General features: G+C 43.2%; 2 protein-coding genes across 5 annotated transcripts in view; one reads left to right on the top strand and one right to left on the bottom strand.

Annotated features, from left to right (window-relative positions):
- Positions 1-15,723, bottom strand: part of vps8 (VPS8 subunit of CORVET complex) — a gene marked incomplete at its 3' end in the record, with an annotated part of 108,327 nt that extends 92,604 nt beyond the window's left edge. For all 4 annotated transcript variants that reach the window (XM_055930301.1, XM_055930302.1, XM_055930303.1 and 1 more), the window contains 8 exon segments: positions 1,639-1,706; positions 1,795-2,006; positions 11,880-11,934; positions 13,452-13,484; positions 13,996-14,092; positions 14,743-14,873; positions 15,061-15,129; positions 15,528-15,723. In XM_055930301.1, the coding sequence (XP_055786276.1) occupies positions 1,639-1,706; positions 1,795-2,006; positions 11,880-11,934; positions 13,452-13,484; positions 13,996-14,092; positions 14,743-14,873; positions 15,061-15,129; positions 15,528-15,599 (737 nt within the window).
- Positions 15,724-21,726: 6,003 nt separating this feature from the next.
- marchf4a (membrane-associated ring finger (C3HC4) 4a) overlaps positions 21,727-23,634 on the top strand; it is a 10,365-nt gene continuing 8,457 nt past the window's right edge. The window contains exon 1 of the mRNA XM_055930297.1: positions 21,727-23,420. Coding sequence (XP_055786272.1) covers positions 22,914-23,420 — 507 coding nt within the window. The 5' untranslated portion in view covers positions 21,727-22,913. The remainder of the gene's footprint in view (positions 23,421-23,634) is intronic.

Genomic DNA, 23,634 nt, shown 5'->3' with positions numbered 1-23,634 from the left:
TACAGTCTGTTCTAGTCTGGGCATGCTACAGTCTGTTCTAGTCTGGGCATGCTACAGTCTGTTCTAGTCTGGGCATGCTACAGTCTGTTCTAGTCTGGGCATGCTACAGTCTGTTCTAGTCTGGGCCTGCTACAGTCTGTTACAGCCTGGGCCTGCTACAGCCTGTTACAGCCTGGGCCTGCTACAGTCTGTTACAGCCTGGGCCTGCTACAGTCTGTTACAGTCTGGGCCTGCTACAGTCGGGGCCTGCTACAGTCGGGGCCTGCTACAGTCGGGGCCTGCTACAGTCTGGGCCTGCTACAGTCTGGGCCTGCTACAGTCTGGGCCTGCTACAGTCTGGGCCTGCTACAGTCTGGGCCTGCTACAGTCTGGGCCTGCTACAGTCTGGGCCTGCTACAGTCTGTTCTAGTCTGGGCCTGCTACAGTCTGTTCTAGTCTGGGCCTGCTACAGTCTGTTACAGTCTGGGCCTGCTACAGCCTGTTACAGCCTGGGCCTGCTACAGCCTGTTACAGCCTGGGCCTGCTACAGTCTGTTACAGTCTGGGCCTGCTACAGTCTGGGCCGGCTACGGTCTGGTTCTGCTACAGTCTGGGCCTGCTACAGTCTGGGCCTGCTACAGTCTGGGCCTGCTACAGTCTGGGCCTGCTACAGTCTGGGCCTGCTACAGTCTGGGCCTGCTACAGTCTGGGCCTGCTACAGTCTGGGCCTGCTACAGTCTGGGCCTGCTACAGTCTGGGCCTGCTACAGTCTGGGCCTGCTACAGTCTGGGCCTGCTACAGTCTGGGCCTGCTACAGTCTGGGCCTGCTACAGTCTGGGCCTGCTACAGTCTGGGCCTGCTACAGTCTGGGCCTGCTACAGTCTGGGCCTGCTACAGTCTGGGCCTGCTACAGTCTGGGCCTGCTACAGTCTGTAACAGGCCCAGCCTACAGACGGTCATGTTTGCCTCCATTTGGACTGCTTGGTTTAAATCTCCACCTACACCACGTTCACCAGAGTGCAGGTCGACTGCTTGGCTTAAATCTCCACCTACACCACGTTCACCAGAGTGCAGGTCGACTGCTTGGTTTAAATCTCCACCTACACCACGTTCACCAGAGTGCAGGTCGGCTGCTTGGTTTAAATCTCCACCTACACCACGTTCACCAGAGTGCAGGTCGACTGCTTGGTTTAAATCTCCACCACGTTCACCAGAGTGCAGGTCGACTGCTTGGTTTAAATCTCCACCTACACCACGTTCACCAGAGTGCAGGTCGACTGCTTGGTTTAAATCTCCACCTACACCACGTTCACCAGAGTGCAGGTGGAGATGAAACCGTCATGTTGCTGTATTAGGCTTTTAGAGACAGAAAAACACAGTGAAAGAACAAACTCAATGTAGCCTTTAGATATGCAAACTAATTAAACATTTATGGATTTTTTGATGCAATCTATTCCCTTTATTCAACCTGCACGCCACCCACCCGCCCTTCATCCACACAATATTACATGGCCCTGAACCCACCCGCCCACAGTGTCCGCGGGGACTGCATGTTGAGTCAACCAGCACATCACCCCTCCTGTCTGCAGAGCAATACTGCCCCCTGTCAGTCACTGCAGGTAACTACACACACAATCTCTGAGGAGACTATGAGTATTACCTGAAAGCCAGCTCAAACACAGAGCCTCCACTGTCGTTGCACACTGCCAGCGTGGGGTCATCAGTGAACTGAGAGAGGGACAACAGAGGAGTTCAATAGACACGGTCTGAGCAGGAAAAACATTTCAATTCAAGTTGACTTTTACCGACAGACTACCTTAACATGTAAGATGGCGGTGCCGGGTGGGTGGGCGTCGGTAATGGTTCGCAGAAGCTTCCCATTGGCCAGATCCCACATGGTGATATGTCCCTTGGCGAAGCCACAGAGCAGGCGGGTGCAGTCGTGGTTGATGCTGAGGGCGGAGACGGCTCCATACTCCGCCCCTGTCGCCGTGCTTCCCAAGCACAAACGGAGAGCCTGGTTCAGATCTGAAATAAACCGCATTACCTATTAGGCAACGCACTGTGGAGCCAATCACAATGGGAGAAGCCACTCTTAACTGTTGTCCTGTCACAGAACAGCAGTTAGCGACACTGGGACAGTCAGTCTTAATAAAAATATGGACATTAGTCAAAACACGTGTTCTGCTTACAGCATAAATCAAACCAAAAACATGCTCCGCACAGTAGTGAATGACAACAACACCAAATACAACAACACGTCTGAACCAGCCGGATGAACGACACACAGACAAACCACTTTAATACAAAAACCAGTTGGAGAAATTAAATAGCATTTGCAGACAATATAATAACATGCCGATGTTGAGACCAATGTCTACAATATGACTGTACAGAGAGACAGAGAGACCAATGTCTACAATATGACTGTAGAGAGAGACAGAGAGACCAATGTCTACAATATGACTGTAGAGAGAGACAGAGAGACCAATGTCTACAATATGACTGTAGAGAGAGACAGAGAGACCAATGTCTACAATATGACTGTAGAGAGACAGAGAGACCAATGTCTACAATATGACTGTAGACAGACAGAGAGACCAATGTCTACAATATGACTGTACAGAGAGACCAATGTCTACAATATGACTGTACAGAGACAGAGAGACCAATGTCTACAATATGACTGTAGAGAGACAGAGAGACCAATGTCTACAATATGACTGTAGACAGACAGAGAGACCAATGTCTACAATATGACTGTAGACAGACAGAGAGACCAATGTCTACAATATGACTGTAGAGAGAGACCAATGTCTACAATATGACTGTAGAGAGACAGAGAGACCAATGTCTACAATATGACTGTAGAGAGACAGAGAGACCAATGTCTACAATATGACTGTAGACAGACAGAGAGACCAATGTCTACAATATGACTGTAGACAGACAGAGAGACCAATGTCTACAATATGACTGTAGAGAGAGACCAATGTCTACAATATGACTGTAGAGAGAGACCAATGTCTACAATATGACTGTAGAGAGAGACCAATGTCTACAATATGACTGTAGAGAGACAGAGAGACCAATGTCTACAATATGACTGTAGAGAGACAGAGAGACCAATGTCTACACTATGACTGTAGAGAGACCAATGTCTACAATATGACTGTAGAGAGAGACCAATGTCTACAATATGACTGTAGAGAGACAGAGAGACCAATGTCTACAATATGACTGTAGAGAGACAGAGAGACCAATGTCTACAATATGACTGTAGAGAGACAGAGAGACCAATGTCTACAATATGACTGTAGAGAGAGACCAATGTCTACACTATGACTGTAGAGAGAGACCAATGTCTACAATATGACTGTAGAGAGACAGAGAGACCAATGTCTACAATATGACTGTACAGAGACAGAGAGAGACCAATGTCTACAATATGACGGTAGAGAGACAGAGAGACCAATGTCTACACTATGACTGTAGAGAGACAGAGAGACCAATGTCTACAATATGACTGTAGAGAGACAGAGAGACCAATGTCTACACTATGACTGTAGAGAGACAGAGAGACCAATGTCTACACTATGACTGTAGAGAGACAGAGAGACCAATGTCTACAATATGACTGTACAGAGAGACAGAGAGACCAATGTCTACAATATGACTGTAGACAGACAGAGAGACCAATGTCTACAATATGACTGTAGAGAGAGACAGAGAGACCAATGTCTACAATATGACTGTAGAGAGAGACAGAGAGACCAATGTCTACAATATGACTGTAGAGAGAGACCAATGTCTACAATATGACTGTAGAGAGACAGAGAGACCAATGTCTACAATATGACTGTAGAGAGACAGAGAGACCAATGTCTACAATATGACTGTAGACAGACAGAGAGACCAATGTCTACAATATGACTGTACAGAGAGACAGAGAGACCAATGTCTACAATATGACTGTACAGAGAGACAGAGAGACCAATGTCTACAATATGACTGTAGACAGACAGAGAGACCAATGTCTACAATATGACTGTACAGAGAGACAGAGAGACCAATGTCTACAATATGACTGTAGAGAGAGACAGAGAGACCAATGTCTACAATATGACTGTAGAGAGAGACCAATGTCTACAATATGACTGTAGACAGACAGAGAGACCAATGTCTACAATATGACTGTAGAGAGAGACCAATGTCTACAATATGACTGTAGAGACAGACAGAGAGACCAATGTCTACAATATGACTGTAGAGAGAGACAGAGAGACCAATGTCTACAATATGACTGTACAGAGAGACAGAGAGACCAATGTCTACAATATGACTGTAGAGAGACAGAGAGACCAATGTCTACAATATGACTGTAGAGAGACAGAGAGACCAATGTCTACAATATGACTGTAGAGAGAGACCAATGTCTACAATATGACTGTAGAGAGAGACCAATGTCTACAATATGACTGTAGAGAGAGACCAATGTCTACAATATGACTGTAGAGAGAGACCAATGTCTACAATATGACTGTAGAGAGAGACCAATGTCTACAATATGACTGTAGAGAGACCAATGTCTACAATATGACTGTAGAGAGAGACAGAGAGACCAATGTCTACAATATGACTGTACAGAGAGACAGAGAGACCAATGTCTACAATATGACTGTAGAGAGACAGAGAGACCAATGTCTACAATATGACTGTAGAGAGAGACAGAGAGACCAATGTCTACAATATGACTGTAGAGAGAGACAGAGAGACCAATGTCTACAATATGACTGTAGACAGTCAGAGAGACCAATGTCTACACTATGACTGTAGAGAGACCAATGTCTACAATATGACTGTAGAGAGAGACAGAGAGACCAATGTCTACAATATGACTGTAGAGAGAGACCAATGTCTACAATATGACTGTAGAGAGAGACAGAGAGACCAATGTCTACAATATGACTGTACAGAGAGACAGAGAGACCAATGTCTACAATATGACTGTAGAGAGACAGAGAGACCAATATCTACAATATGACTGTAGAGAGACAGAGAGACCAATGTCTACAATATGACTGTAGAGAGAGACCAATGTCTACAATATGACTGTAGAGAGACAGAGAGACCAATGTCTACAATATGACTGTAGAGAGAGACCAATGTCTACAATATGACTGTAGAGAGACAGAGAGACCAATGTCTACAATATGACTGTAGAGAGACAGAGAGACCAATGTCTACAATATGACTGTAGAGAGAGACCAATGTCTACAATATGACTGTAGAGAGAGACCAATGTCTACAATATGACTGTAGAGAGACAGAGAGACCAATGTCTACAATATGACTGTAGAGAGAGACAGAGAGACCAATGTCTACAATATGACTGTAGAGAGAGACAGAGAGACCAATGTCTACAATATGACTGTAGAGAGAGACCAATGTCTACAATATGACTGTAGAGAGAGACCAATGTCTACAATATGACTGTAGAGAGACAGAGAGACCAATGTCTACAATATGACTGTAGAGAGAGACCAATGTCTACAATATGACTGTAGAGAGACAGAGAGACCAATGTCTACAATATGACTGTAGAGAGAGACCAATGTCTACAATATGACTGTAGACAGACAGAGAGACCAATGTCTACAATATGACTGTAGAGAGAGACAGAGAGACCAATGTCTACAATATGACTGTAGAGAGAGACCAATGTCTACAATATGACTGTAGAGAGAGACCAATGTCTACAATATGACTGTACAGAGAGACCAATGTCTACAATATGACTGTAGAGAGAGACAGAGAGACCAATGTCTACAATATGACTGTACAGAGAGACAGAGAGACCAATGTCTACAATATGACTGTAGAGAGAGACAGAGAGACCAATGTCTACAATATGACTGTAGAGAGAGACCACTGTCTACAATATGACTGTAGAGAGACAGAGAGACCAATGTCTACAATATGACTGTAGAGAGAGACCAATGTCTACAATATGACTGTAGACAGACAGAGAGACCAATGTCTACAATATGACTGTAGACAGACAGAGAGACCAATGTCTACAATATGACTGTAGAGAGAGACCAATGTCTACAATATGACTGTAGAGAGACAGAGAGACCAATGTCTACAATATGACTGTAGAGAGAGACCAATGTCTACAATATGACTGTAGAGAGAGACCAATGTCTACAATATGACTGTACAGAGAGACAGAGAGACCAATGTCTACAATATGACTGTAGAGAGACAGAGAGACCAATGTCTACAATATGACTGTAGAGACAGAGAGACCAATGTCTACAATATGACTGTAGAGAGAGACAGAGAGACCAATGTCTACAATATGACTGTAGAGAGAGACCAATGTCTACAATATGACTGTAGAGAGAGACAGAGAGACCAATGTCTACAATATGACTGTACAGAGAGACAGAGAGACCAATGTCTACAATATGACTGTAGAGAGACAGAGAGACCAATGTCTACAATATGACTGTAGAGAGAGACAGAGAGACCAATGTCTACAATATGACTGTAGAGAGACAGAGAGACCAATGTCTACAATATGACTGTAGAGAGAGACAGAGAGACCAATGTCTACAATATGACTGTAGACAGACAGAGAGACCAATGTCTACACTATGACTGTAGAGAGACCAATGTCTACAATATGACTGTAGAGAGAGACAGAGAGACCAATGTCTACAATATGACTGTAGAGAGAGACCAATGTCTACAATATGACTGTACAGAGAGACAGAGAGACCAATGTCTACAATATGACTGTAGAGAGACAGAGAGACCAATATCTACAATATGACTGTAGAGAGACAGAGAGACCAATGTCTACAATATGACTGTAGAGAGAGACCAATGTCTACAATATGACTGTAGAGAGACAGAGAGACCAATGTCTACAATATGACTGTAGAGAGAGACCAATGTCTACAATATGACTGTAGAGAGACAGAGAGACCAATGTCTACAATATGACTGTAGAGAGACAGAGAGACCAATGTCTACAATATGACTGTAGAGAGAGACCAATGTCTACAATATGACTGTAGAGAGAGACCAATGTCTACAATATGACTGTAGAGAGACAGAGAGACCAATGTCTACAATATGACTGTAGAGAGAGACAGAGAGACCAATGTCTACAATATGACTGTAGAGAGAGACAGAGAGACCAATGTCTACAATATGACTGTAGAGAGAGACCAATGTCTACAATATGACTGTAGAGAGAGACCAATGTCTACAATATGACTGTAGAGAGACAGAGAGACCAATGTCTACAATATGACTGTAGAGAGAGACCAATGTCTACAATATGACTGTAGAGAGACAGAGAGACCAATGTCTACAATATGACTGTAGAGAGAGACCAATGTCTACAATATGACTGTAGACAGACAGAGAGACCAATGTCTACAATATGACTGTAGAGAGAGACAGAGAGACCAATGTCTACAATATGACTGTAGAGAGAGACCAATGTCTACAATATGACTGTAGAGAGAGACCAATGTCTACAATATGACTGTACAGAGAGACCAATGTCTACAATATGACTGTAGAGAGAGACAGAGAGACCAATGTCTACAATATGACTGTACAGAGAGACAGAGAGACCAATGTCTACAATATGACTGTAGAGAGAGACAGAGAGACCAATGTCTACAATATGACTGTAGAGAGAGACCAATGTCTACAATATGACTGTAGAGAGACAGAGAGACCAATGTCTACAATATGACTGTAGAGAGAGACCAATGTCTACAATATGACTGTAGACAGACAGAGAGACCAATGTCTACAATATGACTGTAGACAGACAGAGAGACCAATGTCTACAATATGACTGTAGAGAGAGACCAATGTCTACAATATGACTGTAGAGAGACAGAGAGACCAATGTCTACACTATGACTGTAGAGAGAGACAGAGAGACCAATGTCTACAATATGACTGTAGAGAGACAGAGAGACCAATGTCTACAATATGACTGTAGAGAGAGACCAATGTCTACAATATGACTGTAGAGAGAGACCAATGTCTACAATATGACTGTACAGAGAGACAGAGAGACCAATGTCTACAATATGACTGTAGAGAGACAGAGAGACCAATGTCTACAATATGACTGTAGAGACAGAGAGACCAATGTCTACAATATGACTGTAGAGAGAGACAGAGAGACCAATGTCTACAATATGACTGTAGAGAGAGACCAATGTCTACAATATGACTGTAGAGAGAGACAGAGAGACCAATGTCTACAATATGACTGTACAGAGAGACAGAGAGACCAATGTCTACAATATGACTGTAGAGAGAGACAGAGAGACCAATGTCTACAATATGACTGTAGAGAGAGACCAATGTCTACAATATGACTGTAGAGAGACAGAGAGACCAATGTCTACAATATGACTGTAGAGAGACAGAGAGACCAATGTCTACAATATGACTGTAGAGAGACAGAGAGACCAATGTCTACAATATGACTGTACAGAGAGACAGAGAGACCAATGTCTACAATATGACTGTACAGAGAGACAGAGAGACCAATGTCTACAATATGACTGTAGAGAGAGACAGAGAGACCAATGTCTACAATATGACTGTAGAGAGAGACAGAGAGACCAATGTCTACAATATGACTGTAGAGAGACAGAGAGACCAATGTCTACAATATGACTGTAGAGAGACCAATGTCTACACTATGACTGTAGAGAGAGACAGAGAGACCAATGTCTACAATATGACTGTAGAGAGACAGAGAGACCAATGTCTACACTATGACTGTAGAGAGACCAATGTCTACACTATGACTGTAGAGAGAGACAGAGAGACCAATGTCTACACTATGACTGTAGAGAGAGACAGAGAGACCAATGTCTACAATATGACTGTAGAGAGACAGAGAGACCAATGTCTACAATATGACTGTAGAGAGAGACAGAGAGACCAATGTCTACAATATGACTGTAGAGAGACAGAGAGACCAATGTCTACAATATGACTGTAGAGAGACAGAGAGACCAATGTCTACAATATGACTGTAGAGAGACAGAGAGACCAATGTCTACAATATGACTGTAGAGAGACAGAGAGACCAATGTCTACAATATGACTGTACAGAGAGACCAATGTCTACAATATGACTGTAGAGAGACAGAGAGACCAATGTCTACACTATGACTGTAGAGAGACCAATGTCTACACTATGACTGTAGAGAGAGACAGAGAGACCAATGTCTACACTATGACTGTAGAGAGAGACAGAGAGACCAATGTCTACAATATGACTGTAGAGAGACAGAGAGACCAATGTCTACAATATGACTGTAGAGAGAGACAGAGAGACCAATGTCTACAATATGACTGTAGAGAGAGACAGAGAGACCAATGTCTACAATATGACTGTAGAGAGAGACAGAGAGACCAATGTCTACACTATGACTGTAGAGAGAGACAGAGAGACCAATGTCTACAATATGACTGTAGAGAGACAGAGAGACCAATGTCTACAATATGACTGTACAGAGAGACAGAGAGACCAATGTCTACAATATGACTGTAGAGAGAGACAGAGAGACCAATGTCTACAATATGACTGTACAGAGAGACAGAGAGACCAATGTCTACAATATGACTGTAGAGAGAGACAGAGAGACCAATGTCTACAATATGACTGTACAGAGAGACAGAGAGACCAATGTCTACAATATGACTGTACAGAGAGACAGAGAGACCAATGTCTACAATATGACTGTACAGAGACAGAGAGACCAATGTCTACAATATGACTGTAGAGAGACAGAGAGACCATTGTCTACAATATGACTGTAGAGAGACAGAGAGACCAATGTATACAATATGACTGTAGAGAGAGACCAATGTCTACACTATGACTGTAGAGAGAGACAGAGAGACCAATGTCTACACTATGACTGTAGAGAGACAGAGAGACCAATGTCTACACTATGACTGTAGAGAGAGACAGAGAGACCAATGTCTACACTATGACTGTAGAGAGACAGAGAGACCAATGTCTACACTATGACTGTAGAGAGAGACCAATGTCTACACTATGACTGTAGAGAGAGACAGAGAGACCAATGTCTACAATATGACTGTAGAGAGACAGAGAGACCAATGTCTACACTATGACTGTAGAGAGAGACCAATGTCTACACTATGACTGTAGAGAGACAGAGAGACCAATGTCTACACTATGACTGTAGAGAGAGACAGAGACCAATGTCTACACTATGACTGTAGAGAGAGACCAATGTCTACACTATGACTGTAGAGAGAGACCAATGTCTACAATATGACTGTAGAGACAGACAGAGAGACCAATGTCTACAATATGACTGTAGAGAGACAGAGAGACCAATGTCTACAATATGACTGTAGAGAGACAGAGAGACCAATGTCTACACTATGACTGTAGAGAGAGACCAATGTCTACACTATGACTGTAGAGAGAGACAGAGAGACCAATGTATACAATATGACTGTAGAGAGAGACCAATGTCTACACTATGACTGTAGAGAGAGACAGAGAGACCAATGTCTACACTATGACTGTAGAGAGACAGAGAGACCAATGTCTACACTATGACTGTAGAGAGAGACCAATGTCTACAATATGACTGTAGAGAGACCAATGTCTACAATATGACTGTAGAGAGAGAGAGAGACCAATGTCTACAATATGACTGTAGAGAGACAGAGAGACCAATGTCTACAATATGACTGTAGAGAGACAGAGAGACCAATGTCTACAATATGACTGTAGAGAGACAGAGAGACCAATGTCTACAATATGACTGTAGAGAGAGACCAATGTCTACAATATGACTGTAGAGAGACAGAGAGACCAATGTCTACAATATGACTGTAGAGAGAGACCAATGTCTACAATATGACTGTAGAGAGAGACCAATGTCTACAATATGACTGTAGAGAGAGACCAATGTCTACAATATGACTGTAGAGAGAGAGAGAGACCAATGTCTACAATATGACTGTAGAGAGAGACAGAGAGACCAATGTCTACAATATGACTGTAGAGAGACAGAGAGACCAATGTCTACAATATGACTGTAGAGAGACAGAGAGACCAATGTCTACAATATGACTGTAGAGAGAGACCAATGTCTACAATATGACTGTAGAGAGAGACAGAGAGACCAATGTCTACAATATGACTGTAGAGAGAGACCAATGTCTACAATATGACTGTAGAGAGAGACCAATGTCTACAATATGACTGTAGAGAGACCAATGTCTACAATATGACTGTAGAGAGAGACCAATGTCTACAATATGACTGTAGAGAGACAGAGAGACCAATGTCTACAATATGACTGTAGAGAGACAGAGAGACCAATGTCTGCAATATGACTGTACAGAGACAGAGAGAGAGAAAGAGAGACAGAGAAAGACAGAGAGAGAGAGAGACAGAGACAGAGAGACAGCGACAGACAGAGAGAGACAGAGAGAGAGCTATTGATGGAATGTACCTTTTCCTGTCCATTCAGAGTTAGCCCAAACAGACAGGGAGACAGAGAGAGAGAGAGAGAGAGAGAGAGAGAGAGAGAGAGAGAGACAGACAGACAGACAGACAGAGACAGACAGAGAGAAAGCTATTGACAGAATGTACCTTTTCCTGTCCATTCAGAGTTAGCCCAAACAGACAGAGAGACAACAACCAACTAAATATATAACAATCTTCAGTTGAATTCATAGTTCACACAACCTCAACTTAGTTAGTTACTACCTTGTCCTTCAACATGCATTACACTGGCTCATGTCAATGATTATATGACTGTAGTACTCATCACTGATATGTTAAGGACTTACCAAACACTAGAGCCAGGCCATGAGACGTTCCCACTACGATCACACCGGACACAGTCTAGAAACAGAGAGAAGACATTGAACTAGAGAAGAGGACCAGTCTAGAAACCGAGAGAAGACGTTTAACTAGAGAAGAGGACCAGTCTAGAAACCGAGAGAAGACATTGAACTAGAGAAGAGGACCAGTCTAGAAACCGAGAGAAGACGTTTAACTAGAGAGGAGGACCAGTCTAGAAACAGAGAGAAGACATTTAACTAGAGAAGAGGACTAGTCTAGAAACAGAGAGAAGACATTGAATTAGAGAAGAGGACCAGTCTAGAAACAGAGAGAAGAGGACCAGTCTAGATACAGAGAGAAGACGACCAGTCTAGATACAGAGAGAAGACATTTAACTAGAGACGAGGACCAGTCTAGAAACAGAGAGAAGACATTTAACTAGAGAAGAGGACCAGTCTAGAAACAGAAAGAAGACATTTAACTAGAGAAGAGGTCCAGTGTAGAAACAGAGAGAAGAGGACCAGTCTAGAAATAGAGAGAAGACATTTAACTAGAGAAGAGGACCAGTCTAGAAACATAAAGAAGACATTTAACTAGAGAAGAGGACCAGTCTAGAAACAGAAAGAAGACATTTCACTAGAGAAGAGGACCAGTGTAGAAACAGAGAGAAGACATTTAACTAGATAAGCGGACCAGTCTAGAAACAGAAAGAAGACATTTAACGAGAGAAGAGGACCAGTCCAGAAACAGAGAGAAGAGGACCACTCTAGAAACAGAGAGAAGACATTTAACTAGAGAAGAGGACCAGTCTAGAAACAGAGAGAAGACATTTAACTAGAGACGAGGACCAGTCTAGAAACAGAGAGAAGAGGACCAGTCTAGAAACAGAGAGAAGACATTTAACTAGAGACGAGGACCAGTCTAGAAACAGAGAGAAGAGGACCAGTCTAGAAACAGAGAGAAGACATTTAACTAGAGAAGAGGACCAGTCTAGAAACAGAGAGAAGAGGACCAGTCTAGATACAGAGAGAAGACATTTAACTAGAGAAGAGGACCAGTCTAGAAACAGAGAGAAGACATTGAATTAGAGAAGAGGACCAGTCTAGATACAGAGAGAAGACATTTAACTAGAGAAGAGGACCAGTCTAGAAACAGAGAGAAGAGGACCAGTCTAGAAACAGAAAGAAGACATTTAACTAGAGAAGAGGTCCAGTGTAGAAACAGAGAGAAGAGGACCAGTCTAGAAACAGAAAGAAGACATTTAACTAGAGAAGAGGTCCAGTGTAGAGACAGAGAGAAGACAGTGTAGAGACAGAGAGAAAACAGTGTAGAGACAGAGAGAAGACAGTGTAGAAACAGAGAGAAGACAGTGTAGAAACAGAGAGAAGACAGTGTAGAAACAGAGAGAAGACAGTGTAGAAACAGAGAGAAGACAGTGTAGAAACAGAAAGAAGACAGTGTAGAAACAGAAAGAAGACAGTGTAGAAACAGAGAGAAGACAGTGTAGAAACAGAGAGAAGACAGTGTAGAAAGGGTGAAAGCAGCACTACAGTATAGTGTGTGATGATTAGACTTACTACTGCAGTTGGCAGTCCAGCATCTACTTTGTCCTGGAGAACAAGGAAGGAAAACGGACATTTCAGTGATGCATGACAACATGTACATTGAAAGCTGTGTGTGTGTGGTGTTGTGCTGTGTGTGTGTGTGTGTGTGTGTGTGTGTGTGTGTGTGTGTGTGTTGTGTGTTGTGTGTGTGTGTGTGTGTGTGTGTGTGTGTGGTGTTGTGTGTGTGTGTGTGTGTGTGGTCTTGTGTGTGTGTGTGGTGTTGTGTGTGAGTGGTGTTGTGTGTGTGTGTGTGGTGTGTGTGTGGTACTGTGTGTGTGTGTGTGTTGTGTTGTGTTGTGTGTGGTGGTGTGTGTGTGTGGTGTTGTGTGTGTGTGGTACTGTGTGTGTGTGTGTGTGTTGTGTTGTGTGTGTGTGGTGGTGTGTGTGTGTGTGTGGTGTGTGTGTGTGTGTGGTGTTGTGTGTGTGTGTGTTGTGTGTGTGTGTGTTGTGTGTGTGTGTGTTGTGTTGTGTGTGTGTGTGGTGCTGTGCTGTGAGTGGTGTTGTGTGTGTTACTCACAGCGGCTGAGACTATCTGAGCAGAGATGCCTTTCAGGATGCTGTGTCTGAGCACAGAGCCATGGACTATAGTGCTGAGCTCCACTGTCTTCCTCTTCCTACACACACACACACACACACACACACACACACACACACACACACACACACACACACACACACACACACACACACACACACACACACACACACACACACACACACACAGTTAAGTTTGAATCTCAGTAGTGACGACAAATGTTAGTTAATTGTACCAGTAATGCATAATGTAACCTGCTTTATAGAGCACATCACAGAAGGGTCTCAAAACATGTCCATTAGGAGTTAGGTTAAGGGTTAACGTTACATTTAGTGTTAGGGGAAAATAGGATTTTGGATTGGGAATCAATTCTTTGGTCCCCACAAGGATAGCGATACAAAACTGTATGTGTGTGTGTGTGTGTGTGTGTGTGTGTGTGTGTGTGTGTGTGTGTGTGTGTGTGTGTGTGTGTACACATTTTACCATACTTGTGAGTACCAGAAGTCCTCACTAGAATATCAAACCAACTAAAATTCAGAGAAGTGAGGACATTTTGCCAGTCCTCACTGTAAAAAGGCTATTTTAGGTTTAGGGGTTAGGTATAAGGTATAAGGTTAGGATTAGAATTAAGGTTTAGCGAAAATATAATTTTCAATGGGAATCAATTGTTGGTCCCTAAAAAGTCCTCACAAGTATAGTAAGACATAGCTGAGAGTGTGTGTGGGCTACCGTTTGAGGTGTGTGGGGTCTCCGCTGTCGGAGCTGGCCAGTGAAGACGTCTCACAGGAGTGGGCGTCGATGTTCTCTGTGTTCAGCAGACACGTGTCCTCCAGGATGAAGGGCTCCTCCTCATTCTCAGGCTAAAACAGGAGACGGAAGAATCACAACTGTTAGCCCAGATATGGATGTAGGGCTGGCTACCCCACTGTGTCGACTTCCTTACAGAACACTGTATTGTTCTGTTAGAAGTCAGGGAGCTACAAGCTGTCAGATTCCTGCAGCATTTGAAATGGAATAGGTAGTTATTGAAAGATGAGAGCCCGTTACCTCATTCAGGATGCTCTCCAGGGTAGGCGGGGTGTCAACTTGGGGAATGTCAAACTCTTTATCATCGATCTAAGGATAATAGATAAGGTATGCAATATGTGTTCAGCACAATGAAGTCTATCGAGCTCCGTGGTCGCTCTAGCCATAGACATCTCATTATATTACTATTCTACCTAAGTATATGGTTCTAGCGATCTTTAATCGGATAATAAACGTATAGCAGACATGGCAGTGCTATGCAAAAGGACAACAAAGTAGCCCACTAACAAGCTACACATTTGACAACCAGCAAAATAAGACTAATGCTAGCTACAGCTTTAATTGCACAAACCAACTCTCATATTTAGTGTATCTATCCCCCCCAAAAATGCTAGGTTTAGCTATCTAATCGCTACCACCTCCACCAAGTCTATCAAGAAAACCAAAAACTGTTGAGAAACAGCCATAAACGCGACAGTCCCACTCACCGTATCTATTTCCATTAAATTAAGCTGGGATGACGCAGAAACCAAACTGCGTGTATCTGGTGATCCTGACATTGTAAAAGGTCAAATATATTAACGTTTTATTAACGAAACAATAGCTACATTATTAGCTAGTTAGCGGTATCACATCTCTCCGATTCTACTCTTCCTTGTTGTACCGGAAGAATGGTGTGTCACGTGCTACGTCACGACTCAAGGGGTGTATTCAGTGTTCGGAACGTTTGGCAAGGTTCGGAAACATTTTATCTTGAGCGAAAAATACCAGCAATAAGTGTGGATTTTGTATAATACTTCACACTTTTTATAGTGAAATGAATGAGTTCAGTATTGCCAGCTAGCTTCCCATCTCTATATCCCAGATATGTTTCACTCTCTCTGGTATTCCAGGAGTCCTCGGCCCGTATTCATAATCTCAAATCTGGGATCAGGTCAAAACTGATCAGCACTCCGAATCTGAAACCATTTAGGAATATAGGAATATGGGCTCTTTGGAAGAGGTTCATGTGCGGTGGAGATTCTGTGAAATGCAATTGCAGCTTTTAACCAGCAGGGGGAGTCCAAAACCCAGCCTACTTAGGTCTACAAACTACAACATGGTGTTGAAATGATCAAGAGTAGCTAAATGCTGCCTCCTTGTGTCCTATTTCAGAAATACAGGCGACAGTGATGAGTGTGACCAATCTTTTGAGTGTGATCCCAAATAAAAGTCTGTGGTTTGAACAACATTTTCTTGGATAAAAAACATCTTATCATCTTGAAAAGTTTTAGAAGTAAACAGCAAAATAATGACATTCTCATTGTTGTTGACAGAGTTGGGGAGTAACTAATTACAAAACACTGCAACTTTAATCAGTTCCGTAAGCAGCTAAAATATTGTCATGAGATTACAGATACTTTAGATACAGCTTTCTGTTTCCTCAAAGTCATTCAATTCAGCATCGAAAAAAGGAGCACGTTTAAGTTTGTTCCACCTGAGTGAGTCTGATGACAACCAATCAGAGACCACTATGATGACACACCTAATGATAACCACCAATCAGAGACCACTATGATGACACACAAAAAGATGACCACCAATCAGAGACCACTATGATGACACACCAAATGATGACCACCAATCAGAGACCACTATGATGACACACCAAATGATGACCACCAATCAGAGACCACTATGATGACACACCAAATGATGACCACCAATCAGAGACCACTATGATGACACACCTAATGATGACCACCAATCAGAGACCACTATGATGACACACCAAATGATGACCACCAATCAGAGACCACTATGATGACACACCTACTGATGACCACCAATCAGAGACCACTATGAGGACACACCAAATGATGACAACCAATCAGAGACCACTATGATGACACACCAAATGATGACCACCAATCAGAGACCACAATTATGACACACGAAATGATGACCACCAATCAGAGACCACTATGATGACACACCAAATTATGACCACCAATCAGAGACCACTATGATGACACACCAAATGATGACCACCAATCAGAGACCACTATGATGACACACCAAATGATGACCACCAATCAGAGACCACAATGATGACACACCAAATGCGTTTGATGGATCCTTTTAGTCTTCTTCTAACGGGGAAATGAATCCAAAAGTATCTGAAAGTAATCCGATTACATTACTGAGTTTGGGTAATCCAAAAGTTACATTACTAATTACAGTGTTGGACAGGTGACTAGTCACTGTAATAGATTACATTTAGAAAGTAACCCACACAACCCTGGTAGTTGATGCCTGTGTCTTGTGCACTGATGCACTGATGAAGGTCTGACGACAGAATGCTCAGCCTAAATAAATAGAAAGTTGTGCATTGATCCTGAGTGTGACTCCTTTTCATTTAAATGTGTCTTTTGCACAAATCAATGACAAACCCCTGTTAATAATGTTGTGTTTGACTCTAAATGTCTACAACAACTACATATAAGCCTAACCTTACGTATTTCCAAAACACTGATTTCCAGAAAATCATTTTGGTAGGGAAACCAAAAATGCAAGTAAGCGTTTCATTGGACGGTGTATACCATGTGTATCCTGTACAGATGACTAATAAAACTTGAAATTGAAAGGCTTTACTTGAAACATCTAATGAGGCTGTCAGAGGTCATTCAGACACATAGATACAAACGCAGATTTGGTCTGGTAGCCCGAAGCTAAACTGGTACATCTCTGTTCCTCACAATCCTGGATACAGGCTGGATTTTACGCTTTACTTTCACAGATCCATCTTTAAGCTTCTTGTTGTTGCTGCTTTCCTCAGTCTTTTGCACATCGGGCACAGACTCGGGATTCCGTACTGACTCTATAGGATGCCTTGGATCCATCACAGACCTCGAGGTGTATATCTGTCTGGACAGGCTCTGGTTCGATAAACTGTGTGTCTGTGTCTGCATAGACTTCTGTCTGGACACTTCTGGTGGTGAGAGCAGCACGCTGATCTTGCTGGACCTCAGGGTCGGCTGTTCGAAGCACCAGCCACAGCACCAGCTGAATATGACAGCTAGAGTCAGGGTGATGACGATGGTGCAGAAGATGAATACTACGAGAAAGCCACCAATGCTCCACATGTCGTGGAAGCCCTCATCGGACAGCTTGGAGAAGAGCCTCTCATGGAGGTAGGACCAGTCCTTGGAGATGTTTCTTGCCATGGCTGCCATCTTGGCTCTGGCTCCAGTGTCTTCATTCACCTGTACGGTCATTGAGGTCAATGTCAATTCTCTAATAACCATAGTAATGTGGAAGATACCATTCTGTAAAACATAAATGACACTTACCTCTTGATCACCAGCTATTACTCTGACAGAGAAGAACACAGTTCTATACTATGTGTGAAGCTTCTGGACTACTACATCATTGATGTCCATTTCAGATCCACTTTATCTGTATTCATTCAGAAATAAGAAGAAGATATAGTTGCACGGACATGTCATCTTTGAACGAACAGTATTTCTTTATAATTTCTATCCAGAAAACGAATAATAGCTTCCATCATAACGAAGTCAAGAGCCACTGTCAGTGCCAATGAACCAACTGGACAGAGGACCCCAGCTAGCTAGCCGGCTAGCTTTAGCTAGCTTGTTAGCTACTACTGTCAAGTTGCAATAATTGAGCCATGACGAAGTGTGTTAACTTAGGGAACTTTCATTATCATAAAATTCCTTCCTGAGAGCGTTACTTCAACTTACCAAAATTGTTAGTAGGACGTTGGCAAACTATATGGCTTTTATTTGAACGGGAGGATCAGTGGTCACGTCGGAAATTCTTGGTAACCGTGGTAACAGACGTCATCAACGTTTGCCATATGTTACATTAAATTGTTGCAAGCCAAGCGCCTAGGAATTCTATGTAGAGAGCATGTATCTTCTTCCTAATATTAGCTAGCCTACTTTATAACTATTCGTTGAGTTACTTTTAAATATGAATGAGGAAATTCGAGATGGTAGACCTATAGGCTTGTGGTAGATATGTAGGGGTGAGCAAGTGAAATCGTTTTTTTTTTTTAACTAACTGAAAAGTTATCCAATATTTAATTGCTCTAGCCTAAGCTCATATTCAGTTGCCCCAAGGAAAAGGAATACAGGAAAAGTTAGTACTGTAATTATGGTTACTACATAAACAATTATAATGCTTTTCACAAGTAAAGAGGCCTGATCACTGTATCATTCATGTGCTCTTTTTATACCAACCCTGGTCATTAGGCCCTGGCTGCAAGCTGGTGTTTCATGCTAGACGCTGTGATACCAGCAACACTAATTGGCAGAGATGGAATTCCTCAGGGGCCTGATTCATCTCCTAGTTCCCAGCACGGAGAGGGGCTTATGTAGGGGTCATACAGACGGGTGCTGTGTGCACACACGCACAGATGCGCTCACACACACAGACACACTCTCTCACACACAGGCAAAATGCTACTGTTGTCTTATACTGCATCAATTTCCTTCACGTAGGCCTCTAAGTACAGTACAGTATAGTATAGTCTGGGTAATCTAGGATATTGTGCTTGCCAGTCTGTCACTTCTCTAGACTTAAGCCCCACTGTAAGACAAGACATCAGACAGAAAACAGCAGTCCCTCTAGCAGTGTAACCTTTACTGAGAGACAGTGTGTGTGTGTGTGTGTGTGTGTGTGTGTGTGTGTGTGTGTGTGTGTGTGTGTGTTTTAGCAGAGGATCTGCAGGAAATATGGGATAATCCCCTTTTAAAGATAACTTTCCTTGAGAATGTGATGTGTTTCCTTGAGAATGTGATGTGTTTCCTTGAGAATGTGATGTGTTTCCTTGAGAATGTGATGTGTTTCCTTGAGAATGTGATGTGTTTCTTTCTCTAAAGCCCCGATTGTACCACAGCATCCTCAGAAATATACACATAAACCACGCATCAGTGGGGGAGAGAGAGAGATTCAGCATTCAGCACCACAGACAGCTCAGAGAGAGAAAAGGAGATGGCACATTAGTCTGACATTGATTAAAATTACATTGTTGACAAACAATGGAGTAAAACAAGCTTATATTTTGGGTTCCGGTGGGGTACGGCAGTTGAACTAAGCTCAATTAAAAGTTACATTCTTCAAGAATCAATAGGTTTATAATATATCATTCATTTAGAAGTCTACAAATGTATGTACCAGATTTCCCCTTCAAAAGTCCTTGTTTTTATTATCAGAAAGATAAAGATACTGTCAGGCTACATTTCAGTAGGTGAGGTACACTCATATTCCATCACAGAGCAGGACATCACACTGACAGTACCCTACACCCTGAGGTCAGATTGTGTGATGTAACAATGACTTATGTCATATGACAGATAGGATGACCCTCACACCTCACTGGCCATTGCAAGTAGTGTCAAACATACAGTATTGATAAAGAATCATAATCGCTCTGCATTGTTGAGAGAGAGAGAGAGAGAGAGAAATAGAGAGAAAGAGAGAGAGAGAGAGAGAGAGAGAGAGAGAGAGAAAAAGAGAGAGAGAGAGAACATGAGAGGGAGAGTGAGAGAGAGAGAGAGTGAGAGAGATGAGAGAACACGGGCAATTAAGATAAGTTGCTTGAACAGTGTAAATTGTTTGGGGGTTAATGCTAGTGGTGGTAGGAAGTCGTACAACAGTGTGACATATTTCCCTGTGCCTGGGGGAAACTGCAGCAGCGGCCACTCCTCTGATTGCATCCCAAATGGCACCTTTTCCTTATATAGGCCATAGGGCTCTGGTCAAAAGTAGTGCACTATGTAGGGAATAGGGTATCATTTGGGCCACGCTCACTCAGACTGGCTCACTTGTCTCTTCAGATGCATGTTGAAGAGAGAGGAGATGGAGAGAATTCAGCTCACTCTACTTGTATCTGGATCTCTGTGTGTCTGTGTGTCTATGTGTGTGTGTGTGTGTGTGTGTGTGTGTGTGTGTGTGTGTGTGTGTGTGTGTGTGTGTGTGTGTGTGTGTGTGTGTGTGTGTGTGTGTGTACGTGTGTGTGTGTGTGTGTGTGTGTGTGTGTGTGTGTGTGTGTGTGTGTGTGTGTGTGTGTGTGTGTGTGTGTGTTTGTGTGTGTGTGTGTGTGTGTGTGTGTGTATGTGTGTATGTGTGTGTGTGTGTGTGTACTGTAGCTTACGCCCAGGGTTCCGCAGGTTCAGGGAAGGCTGTAGTGTGGCACTAAGCACACTAGGCAGACCAGAATATATAAATACCTAGTGTATAGGGGATAGTCCACTGTGCATTATTCAACAGCCACAGCCCATATAGCATCATAAGGCACCTCCAATTTAGACCTATACATACAACTTTTGTATTTGTTTAAGCAACTTGTTTGCTAAATGTGAGCAGCCTACGTTCCCCAATCGATTTTTATTTCCGAAATATAATTTTAGTTGTTGGACATAAAAGACTGTAAAATCACCAGAAAATCATCTCAAAGTATGTTTTATTTTATTTATGAAATCTGTTCCCAAGTCTTCCCACACGTAAATAGAGGGATGTGTGATCTTATCCCAATGTAATCAAGGTTTGACATTATTCTGTTTTTGTCAAATACTATATCTGTTTGGGATTCTTGTTTAATCTATTATTTCATCTCATTCATCCAAATGTTATCTTGTTGCTATCCGAGATGAGACGAGTCAGCCCATGCTCGCCCCCTTTCTTGCATCACGCTGGTGTTCCAGACGGGCCCGCGCCTGGGAGCTGTCCCATCCTTAATGGTGCTGAACCCGCGGCGAGAAGAGAACCATCGAGTCGAACGGATTTCAAAAGCACAGAGACAACGGCCTCATCAACCACCTCTCTCCGGTTTCGCTGCTCCTGTCGACCCAAAGGCATGACAACAGCCGTTTTGGGGTGAATTAAAGCACGGTTATGTCGTTAAAATATGTGGATTACCCGCTTGTAAAGAGGATGCTCCGGGTGAGAGAAAATGACGGTAGGAGGCTAGGCTCTGGGGAAGCGAAGCCCAGGGCATGTTCGTGACATCCCTAAATGATCTTGTAGGCTTTTGTTGTGGTAATAGCCTCAACCTTCTCAGACAGCGTTGAATTGACAGGCGACGAACGCAAACTACCGTGGAAACTATATTAGCCTGCAGCCGAGGACATAACCTGTAAAGCATCCATCAGGATAGAGTATAGAGAAAGGACGGTTTAAACAGGGCTCGACTGGTCAACGGGGTGGGGGGTGGCGGTTATATCAAGGACCACTGGCCACATAGCGACTGTTATTACAACATGTAATGGGACATTGTTGGTAGAAGGGCCGTAAAGAAACAACGCTGTTGGATTAGTGGAACATGACAGGTTACAACACGGGACTGATAAAGAGCAACGGGAGAGTAGGCGAGACAAGAATGAAAAGATCGCCATAGTATAATCTTGTTCCCAAGACTCGGTTTGTGATGCCACTGGAAGGAAATGGGAAGATGCTCAGCTATGTGCCTGCCCATTTTCTCTAAGGTATATGACACATGTAAGTCTATTTGTTTGATATATAGTCAGGGTTTTCCTGTAACCTGAGCAATTACTTAGTTACAGGCATAAGCAAGCTCCCAGGCTAGTGCACGATAGGGTATCTGACAAGGCTGAGAAATTATGTGTGGTGGTGCGCGCACACCAACTCATTCGATTTATTCAGGCTGATTCGATTTTAGAATTCAGAGCTAAATTGAAAATAGCTGTTGAGAGAAAGAATGTCATTCAACCCAACTGGAAAAGACAACAGAGGAGACTCCTCTTTCGGGTCCTCGACGAAATAACAGTAAGCGTTTCCTTTTCTCTTCATGTGCTCTGCACGTTTCTGAATAGAAACCTACACCTGTATCCTCCTATAGAAACAGACACATGTTGTTGTCTCTCGGGGTGGTTGTGTGGTGCTGGGGATTGTTGAGCCGGAGACCGATGCTGCTCCGCCGCCAGGGCATGTCCAAAGGCCGCTGTTGCGTTTTGTTCAGTGACCTGAAGGTTTTCTTACTCAGACCGCCGGTCCCGGCTCCGCCACCGGCGATCATCCCCATGAACGAACAATACACGGACAGCAATGGGTCCGGCACCGGCATTGATGTTGCAATCGACAACAGCAACTCTGCAGCGAGTGCACCTCCACCAGAGGCGGATGGTTATGCTGCCCCTGGCCCGCCGACAGGAGAGCCTCATTCTGCCGGGACAAACGAGCCTAAAGCGACAGAGGAATGGCAGCATGCTACGGGACAGACTGGACCCCTGGACTACGGCAGCTCCGAGGAGGACTGCTCCAAAGCGAAGTGTGAGGAGAGATTCTCCCTGAACAGTCGCACAGACAGTGGTGTTAGGACTCCCCAGTGCAGGATATGTTTCCAAGGTCCAGAACAGGTGAGTGGCCTTACAGGTAGACAATAGACGATAGACATATAGGTCGACCTATAGTCAGACATTGACTGTATATGACTAATTGTTGCTAACAAGGATGTTTTTCAAAGTGTTTCAAAAACAATGGAGCTGTCCATGGAGCTTAAGGGCTGAACAAATGTTCTCTCTCTCTCTCGCTCTTTCTTTCTTTCTCCCTCTCTCTCAACACTGTGCATGT

The sequence above is a fragment of the Salvelinus fontinalis genome, chromosome 7 (assembly GCF_029448725.1).
Source record: "Salvelinus fontinalis isolate EN_2023a chromosome 7, ASM2944872v1, whole genome shotgun sequence".
NCBI lineage: Eukaryota > Metazoa > Chordata > Actinopteri > Salmoniformes > Salmonidae > Salvelinus > Salvelinus fontinalis.
The sequence above is the reverse complement of the archived record's forward strand: the minus strand, read 5'-3'. Positions and strand labels throughout refer to the sequence as shown.